This window comes from Dryobates pubescens, unplaced genomic scaffold, assembly GCF_014839835.1.
Source record: "Dryobates pubescens isolate bDryPub1 unplaced genomic scaffold, bDryPub1.pri scaffold_56_arrow_ctg1, whole genome shotgun sequence".
Lineage (NCBI taxonomy): Eukaryota > Metazoa > Chordata > Aves > Piciformes > Picidae > Dryobates > Dryobates pubescens.
Genome location: NW_026530778.1, coordinates 86,488 through 95,281, shown reverse-complemented (window position 1 = coordinate 95,281; position 8,794 = coordinate 86,488). Strand labels below are relative to the sequence as shown.

Genomic DNA, 8,794 nt, shown 5'->3' with positions numbered 1-8,794 from the left:
GCAGTGAGCAGAGCTGGGTAAGGAGAAGGCTTCACCCCCAGCCCCTCTGCCTTTCTCCCTTCCCTTCACTGTCTCTGCAGCACTGCAGGCCTGGTCCCTGTTTCTCCACCTCTCCATGGGACTCTTGTTCACTGGGATTGGGCTGTGGTCACTTTCTGTTCTGATGCCAGAGGAATCTTCATGGCAATTCTGGGTTCCTGCTGCATTTGAAGCTCTGATGAACTCTTCCATGGGTTGGTAGTGATGGGACTGAGCTGATCCATTCCTCATGCAGCTCAGGCAGGAGGTGTTCTATCAGCACTGCAATCTATCTTCTCAGAGAAGTGTGCCCTAACTTGTCACTGCCTTTCCCTCCTTGCACAGGTCTCCATGGCCAGAGGCAGCAGATGGCCAACAGCAGCTCCATCACCCACTTCCTCCTCTTGCCTTTCACAGGCACAAGGCAGCTGCAGCTCCTGCACTTCTGCCTCTTCCTGACCATCTACCTGGCTGCCCTGCTGGGCAATGGCCTCATCATCACCACCATAGCCTGGGACCACCACCTCCACACCCCCATGTACTTCTTCCTCCTCAACCTCGCCCTCCTTGACCTGGGTACCATCTCCACCACTGTGCCAAAATCCATGGCCAGTTCCCTGTGGCATGACAGGGACATCTCCTATGGAGGATGTGCTGCTCAGGTCTTTCTCTTTCCCTTTTTCATGTCAGCAGAGTTTTACCTCCTCACCACCATGTCCTACGATCGCTATGTTGCCATCTGCAGACCCCTGCACTATGAGACCCTCCTGGGCAGCAGCGTTTGTGTCCACCTGGCAGTAGCTGCCTGGGCCTGTGGGGCTCTCAATGCTCTGCTGTACACAGCCAATACATTTTCCCTGCCCCTCTGCCAGGGCAATGCTGTGGACCAGTTCTTCTGTGAAGTGCCCCAGATCCTCAAGCTCTCCTGCTCCACATCCTACCTCAGGGAAGTTTGGGCAATTGTCATTGGTGTCTCCTTAGCACTTGGTTGTTTTGTGTTCCTTGTGGTGTCCTATGTGCAGATCTTCAGGGCAGTGCTGAGGATCCCCTCTCAGCAGGGACGCCACAAAGCCTTTGCCACCTGCCTCCCTCACCTGGCTGTGGTCTCCCTTTTGCTCAGCACTGGCTTCTTTGCCTACCTGAAGCCCTCCTCCATCTCCTCCCCATCCCTGAATCTGGTGTTGTCAGTTCTGTACTCAGTGGTGCCTCCAGCAGTGAACCCTCTCATCTACAGCCTGAGGAACCAGGATCTCAAGGCTGCCCTGAGCCAACTGATCCTTGGATGCTTTCAGAAGCAATAAACTCTTTGTCTTCTCTTGCAGAGCAGTTCTGATGTCACTCAGTGCAGGTCCAGCGTGGCTTCTGTACTTAGTGGTAGTGGTGTTTTACTCTTTATCAAACTGTCATCCCTTTTCTAACACTTTCTCTGCTTTGATGGCCAAGAGTTTGTGCAGCAGGACCTCTGCTCTTTGTTTGGTTAAAAAATAAAGAACCTCTCATTAACATTTTCCTTCCTGAGATCCTTCCTGCAGGACTTCTCCAGAGGTTCAGGGCCAGATCTTGTGCAGATTTTTAGGAGAAAAGAGTCCCAGCACAGCAGCACTGCCAGAGAACACCAGCACCTGGACTTCCAGGGCTGTTCCCTTTCCACTTCCAGCCTCTCCTGGGTCATTGCAAGGCCTGAGTGCTGTGGCAGCTTGGTCATTGTTCTGCTGCATGCCAGTCCTGGGAGCACAGGCAGGGACAGGCCATGGGAACTACTCTGACTGAGCTGGACCCCAAGAGCAGTTCCACAAAGACAGATGATCTGCTCAGGGCAGAGTCTGAAGGCTTAGGGCTTCACCCAAAGTTTCTCTCCAGAACAGGCCAAAGAAAGTGTGCCAAGGATGTAAACAGCAGGGAACAGCTCAAGTGTGAGTGTGCAGGGCTGGGGCACACAGCAGTGTGCTGACACAGACAGGCCTCCTGCAAGAGGCCTGAAGGAGCATCAGAGCAGGCTCTGATCTGTGTCTCTGTTCACTGCACAGCCTGGGGAAGCTGTCCCAGGGTAATCATCCTGCTGTAGCCACTCACCACTACCATTTCCAGCACTGGCCTCTCACCACAACTTGCAGGTCACAGGCTCAGCAGGTCAGCAGCGGGTGCTGGCATTGCACAGATGAGATGCAAGCATGGACATGGTGTGTGGGGTGAGAGGAACCTGAGTGAACACAAACACCATCAGCTGTTGCTGGGGTACCAAGGTACTGGAGGTGTTGAGGAGCCTCCCAGCCTCTGGCAGGGACAGCAGGAGACCAGGGACACTCTGCCTGCTGCAGTGCAGAGCCTGTGTGAGGGATGGGGAAAGACTCTGTCTGAACATGCTGAGGTGCAGAAGCAGTTCATGAGGCCAGCTCAGGTGTGGACACCTGACAGAGCTCTGACATTTCTGTGTGTGACTGCAGCACAAACCTCCCTGCCCCAGGGAGATTCCTCTCAGGTGTCCTGCAGAGGCTCATTGCAACTGTTGCTGTCTGCTCACATCACCCTTCCTGGCTATGCACAGAGCCATCTGTGGTGGTTTGAGCCTTAACTGGGATTTAAGAGCTCAGATGGAGGCAAAGGCTCCCTCCCGGTCTCCTCTTTATGGATCAAGGGCAAAAAAAGAGAGGGAAGGAGGCAAATCTACCAAGAAATAATTTGCAGACAGTTTTCAAGTAGAGAGGTAACATTTTCTTTGAACAATATACACGTGTGTGCGTGTATCTATATATAAAAAACAATACAGGAAGTGTTCACAAGGGTAAGGAACAAGGATGTATGGGGAAAATACGAATACAAAACCAGTCCTTTAGAGTCCTTCAGAGAGGCCTAGATGTAGCAGGAATCAGGAATCAGTCTGTCTTTGAAAGGGAAAGGAAACTCAGGAATAGTCCATTGCTGTAGGGAAGCAGGAACAGTCTTTTGCTGTGGGTCATCAGGAACAGGTGCAGGTGAGATGATGCAGGAGCTCTCTGGATTGGTGTGCAGTGTGTTCATGTTGAGTGCTGGATGCTAGGCTGGTATTAAACTAGGAGAGAAAAAACTTAGAACACCTTATAACTATTCTACAGTGACTATATTACATTGGTGTCCACTGCCCCCTGGGAGTTCATTCCCTCTCAGCCAGAGTCACGTTCCGCTGTGGGATACACTGAATGTCCCCAGTTTCTAACATGACCTAATCCATGTGACCAGGCCCGTCAGCAGAGACCACCCCTGGGGTTGGTTTGCCCCCACCAGCAGCAGGGGAAACCCACACTGACTTCCCCAGAAGGTTTTTCTCAGCAATCACAGGAACTCCATCTCCATCCACTGTTGGCAGCAGGTGGGACTGGGCAGGACCAGCATGGGTTCACAGATCCTCTGCTGGTCACTAACCAAGTGGCTTGAGCTAGGTGTCTTTCCCAGTTCCTAAAGGTTCCACCCCCCATGGCTTTTAGGGATGGTCTTTAGCAAGCCAGTGTAGTGCTCGACCTTCCCCACAGCTGGTGCATGGTATGGGATGTGGTAGATCCACTCAATCCCATGTTCCTTTGCCCAGTCCCTTAGGAGATGGTTCTTGAAGTGGCTTTCATTGTGTGATTCAATCCTCCCAGGGGTGCCGTGTCTCCACAGGACATGTCTCTCTAGGCCCAGGATGGTGTTGTGAGAAAGTGGCATGAGGTACTGGGTAGGTCTCCAGCCACCCTGGACTTGCCTCCACCATGGTCAGTAGGTGCTGCTTGCCACTGTGAGACTGAGGATGGAGTCAACCTGCCAGGCCTTTCTGTACTTCTATTTCGACCATCTCCACCCATCCCACAGAGGCTTCATGCACTTGGCCTGCTTGATGGCAGCACAGATGTCACACTCATGGATAACCTGTGAGATGGCCTCCAGAGAGATGTCCACTGATCTGTCCCCAGCCCACCGGTATGTGGCATCTCTCCCTTGGTGGCCAGAAGTGTCCTGGGCCCAGCGAGCTAAGAACAGCTCACCCTTGTGTTCCCAGGCCAAGGCTATTTGGGAGATTTTAGCAGCCAGATCTGCTTGGTGGTTGTGCTGGTGCTCCTCTGTGGCTCTGCTCTTGGGGATGTGTGCATCCATACCTTTGTTGGCAGCCTGTCCAGGCGGGCAGCGATGTCTTGCCACAGGTGAGCAGGCCCAAACAGGCTTCCCTTTCCTCTGTCACCCGTTCCTCCTCCATTCCTTCAGCCACCCCCACAAGGCATTGGCTACCATCCAGGAGTCAGTAGAGAGGTACAGCACTGGCCAGTTCTTTTGTTCCACTATATCCAGGGCCAGCTGGACAGCTTTTCCCTCTGCGTACTGACTGGATTTGCCTTCTCCATCCCTTGCTTCCGCCACTTGCCTTGTCGGGCTCCAGACAGCTGCCTTCCATCTCCGCTTGCTGCCTACAAGCCGGCAGGACCCATCTGTAAATAGAGCATAGCCCTTCTCATTGTCAGGGAGATCATTGTATGGGGGAGCCTCCTCAGCACAGCTCACTGTCTGCTCTGGTGGCATTACCAAGTCAGCATCCTCTGGCCACTTGCTGATCACTTCCACTATGCCAGGGCGTTCGAAGCTCCCCATCCGAGCTCGCTGAGTTATCAGGGCCATCCCCTTACTCCAGGTGGCATCTGTGGCATGATGTGGGGTTGAGCCTCTCCCTTGGAACATCCAGGTCAGGACTGGAAGCCTTGGAGCTAGAAATAGAAGTGATTCAGTCCCAGTTACCTTAGAGGCAGCCTGGACACCCTCATAGGCAGCTAGGATTTCCTTCTCTGTCACGGTGTAGTTGGCCTTGAAGCCTTTGTAGCCCTTCGTCCAGAAACCTAGGGGCCTGCCCCTGGTTTCAGCAGGAGCCTTCTGCCACAAGCTCCATGTAGGACCATTCTCACTGGGCTCCACCTTTCTCTAAGGGTGAGTGAGCCTTGCTGATCACCTTCTGGCTCTCCAGTTGTCAAATCAGTTGGTGTATGGGGTGCAGAGAGTCTCTGTTGGTCCTGGATTGCCTGTGATGTAATCTGCAAGAGCCAAGAGGGAAAATCAAATCCTACCTCTTACGGCTGCCCACTACGGAGGGCTCATCTGACAGCTCAGGCATGGTGCACAGCTGTTCTTTGCCTGCGGTCTCTACAGCTGCTCCCCCAAACGCCCACTTGTGCCCCCTAGGGTCCTTGAAGCATCCCTCCCGCAGAAAGTCAATGCCAAGAATGCAAGGTGCATCTGGACCAGTCACTAGGTTGTGCTTTCCCCATTCATTCCCAGTCAGGCTTCTCTCAGCCTGCAGTTCAGTCAGGTCTTGTGAGCCCCCTGTGACTCCCTGAATGCTTATGGGCTCAGCCCCTTTGTAGCTCGTTGGTACCAGGGTGCATGGGACCCCTGTGTCCACCAGAGCTGGGTACTTCAGGGCTTCTGAAGTGCCAGGCCATTTCACAGAGACACCCCAGGACACTCTGTTGTCCCTGGCCTCCACCTGGCTGGAGGTAGGACACCTCTAATACTGGCAGAGATGCCCACACTTGTCACAGGGTCCTGTGTTGCTAGGGGAAGGGTCTCTTGAGCAAGAGGGACCCCTGCGGGAAACTGGGGCAGCCCTTCTCCTGGACAAGTTATCCCCAGTGTGGCCACATTGCAGTTCCTGCACTCTGTTCCAGAGGGCAGAGGTGGGTTGGCCATGCCAGGTGTCCATGTTCTCCCCATGGTCACAGAGGATCCTCCACAGAGACACCCTTGACATCCCCCCGATTGGCTTGGGCTGATCTCCTAGGGGAAGGTCACCTGTTCCTGATGGCTGAAACCTGGACCCATTCTGAAGGAGAAGGGGAAAGGATGCATCGCTCCCCTTTTTCAGTTCAGACATGGAGGTCTTGATCTCTTTGACAGTGTCTTTAGCCATAGTTTCTATGGCTGAGATCAGGGGTTTCTGATTTACGCTGTCCTCATATTCCCTTAAATCATTGGCAAACTCACAGACAGTTTTAGGACTTCCATCCTGTCCACTCAGGAGCATCCCTCCTAATGTGGGAGCATGTTTGTGAGGGGCACCCTGGGTGAGTTTCTTTACCAAGAGCCGTCTCATGGGCACCTCATCTGGGCCCGAGGGGAGCTGGCCATCCCCATAAATTATTTCCAGCACGGCCATCTGTCTCAGATACCAACTGCCCTGTTCCATAGCTGTCCATCTATCTGGGGCCCAGGGCAGGTCATCTCTTGAGTGGTACTGGCTCTTCATGGCATTGAGGATCCGGGCCCAGAGAGTGTGTGTTCCATTGAGTTTGGCTAACTCTTTGTCCAGACCAGCATCCCGAGTCAGGGAGCCTAAAAACTTTGCCTCCCTCTTATCCAGGTCCACTGTGTCCTCCCCCTCGTCCCAGCATCTCAGGGCCCATCTTAGTATTGGCTTACCCTCTTGCTGTGCATAATCCAGATGAGTTTGTCTTAATTCCTTTCTGGGCAGAGATGCTACAGTTATTGTTTCCTTTTCTGAGTCATCTTCATCCACCACTGGGTTCTGCGAGGTGCTAGGCCCTGCTGATGTGCCTTCCTCACCATCCCTGCTGGGAGATGATTTTTGCCTTCTTTTCCTGAGTGTGGTGACCAGTGTTAGAGAAACTGTGTGGGTAGGAGCATCAGGGGTTAAGTGTGGAACTGCTGGTGGTGGAGCAAACCCTTGTGCCTGGGGCTTAGGCTGAGATCTGGCACACTCATTACAACCTGACCCCTCCCTCTTTGTGTTTACAGAGTGCTTACAATGACCACAGCAGACACGCCCCTGGTCTTTAAAGAGTACAAAGGAGTGTGTTATCACCCTCCAAACAGCTCTTAATGGGTTAGATCGTCCCCCACCCAACATGGTCACAGCAAATGCCCCTATAAGGATTATATTTAAGCATATGGAGCAGAGCCTGGGCTGCAGCAAGGGAAGTGTGGCCAGCAGGTCAAGGGAGGTGATTCTCCCCTTCTACTCAGCTCTGGTGAGACCCCACCTGGAGTACTGCATCCAGTTCTGGAGCCCCTATTACAAGAGAGATATGGATGTGCTGGAAGGTGTCCAGACAAAGGCCACGAGTATGAGCAGAGGGCTGGAGCACCTCTCCTATGAGGACAGACTGAAGGAGTTGGGGCTGTTCAGTCTGGAGAAGAGAAAGCTCTGAGGTGACCTAATTGTGGCCTTCCAGTATCTGAAGCGGGCCTACAAGGAGGCTGGGGAGGGACTTCTCAGGATCTGAGGTGGTGATAGGACTAGGGGAAATGGAATGAAGCTAGAGGTGGGGAGATTCAGGCTGGATGTGAGGAGGAAGTTCTTCCCCATGAGAGTGGTGAAGCCCTGGAATGGGTTGTCCAGGGAGCTGCCCCTGGAGGTGTTTAAGACCAGGCTGGACAAGGCTCTGGCCAGCCTGATCTAGTGTGGGGTGTCCCTGCCCATGGCAGGGGAGTTGGAACTAGATGATCCTTGTGGTCCCTTCCAACCCTGACTGATACTATGATATTGTAATGTAAAGCATCACAGACATTTTGATCTACAGCGTTGGTTTCCTAGCTTGCTTCAGGAAAATATCCTGTGTTAGAGAAGTTACCACTGCCAGTAAAATCCAAAGAATTCAGGAGCTCTATGCCCAACTGCATTGGTAAAGCTTTTATCCAGTTGAGCAGCATCTCTATCATTAACCACTCCACATGGTAGGTTATTAATTTGTAGATATGGGTCCAAAAGCTCCAGCCAAACACCCATGCAAAAGCTTGGAACATCAGATGCTTCAAAACTGACATCTCTGCTTCCAATCCCTTTCTTTCAGACAAAGTATTACTCCAAAGGGAATATTAATTTCCAAGCCTCACGTTGGGCACCAAAATATTGTGGTGCTTTGAGCCTTAACTGGGATTTAAGATGGGGGCAAGGCTGAGAATCCCTCCCCTGCTCTGCTTTCTTCTTTCCTGATCAAAACAAAAAGGTAAGGGGAAAGAATAGGGAGAGATAAGGGAAGGGTAAAAACAAGGAAAGAAGGGGGGATAAGGAAAAAGAGAGGAGGTAAATCTACCAAGAAATAATTTGGAGTTGGTTTGGAAGTAGAGAGGCAAAATTTTCTTTAAAAAAAAAAAATATATATATATATATATAAATAACAGTAACAGGAATGGTTCACAAGGGTGTCCTGAATGGCTCTTGAGTCAGACAATGGGCCAGGTGGGTGTGCCTTTGGCTGTGTTTGAAAAGGTGGTTTTCTATAGGTTGCAATACCAGGGTTTTACCCCTAGATCTGTGTTGCTACTGGCCATTATTGCCTCTGGAAAATCTATTAAGTACCAGCCCAAAGAGCCAGAGGGTCGTCTTGCAGTTGTCCACCCTCTGGAAGGAAGCACAAGCTTCTCCTGGAAGCTGAACTGTGTTTCAGCTTTGCCCAGACAGGACAACAGGGACCCCTCGCTGCCTCAGCATTGTAAAGCCCAAAGGACAATCACGCATCTTGCCGGGCCGAGAGGCGAAACCCCAGAGGAGCCGAGTCCCCGGGACAGTTTTGTTTGACTGGAGCAAGGAGCGAGCGCTGCTACGAAGGATTACAGCTGAGAAACCTCCTCTCTACAAAGCTTTCAGCTACAGATCTTTTGGGAATAAAGCCTGCCTCAGCAATGAGCTGCAGACACCAACAGAAAGTGAAATGGTGCTCCTGTAGCTTCCACGTGGTGAACGCCTTCTTGGTTTGTCTAGATCTTAACGTGTGCCAGGAGGTATCAGAATCAGTGAGTCATTACAATATCTGATTTTTAT

The 8,794-nt window shown here is 52.0% G+C and overlaps 1 protein-coding gene across 1 annotated transcript; it reads left to right on the top strand.

The window, feature by feature from the left end:
* The first annotated feature begins 386 nt into the window (after positions 1-386).
* Positions 387-5,205, top strand: LOC128899754 (olfactory receptor 14A16-like). Its single transcript, XM_054179437.1, has 3 exons — positions 387-1,277; positions 4,140-4,172; positions 5,197-5,205. Exons 1-3 carry the CDS (start codon positions 387-389, stop codon positions 5,203-5,205), a joined length of 933 nt encoding a protein of 310 aa, XP_054035412.1.
* The last annotated feature ends 3,589 nt before the right edge of the window (positions 5,206-8,794 follow it).

Coding starts and splice junctions, on each gene's coding strand:
- LOC128899754 (XM_054179437.1), top strand. CDS start 387: ATGGCCAACAGCAGCTCCATCACCCACTTCCTCCTCTTGCCTTTCACA. Junction 1,278..4,139: donor GGAACCAGGATCTCAAGGCT/GCCCTGAGCCAA, acceptor CTTTGTTGGCAG/CCTGTCCAGGCGGGCAGCGA.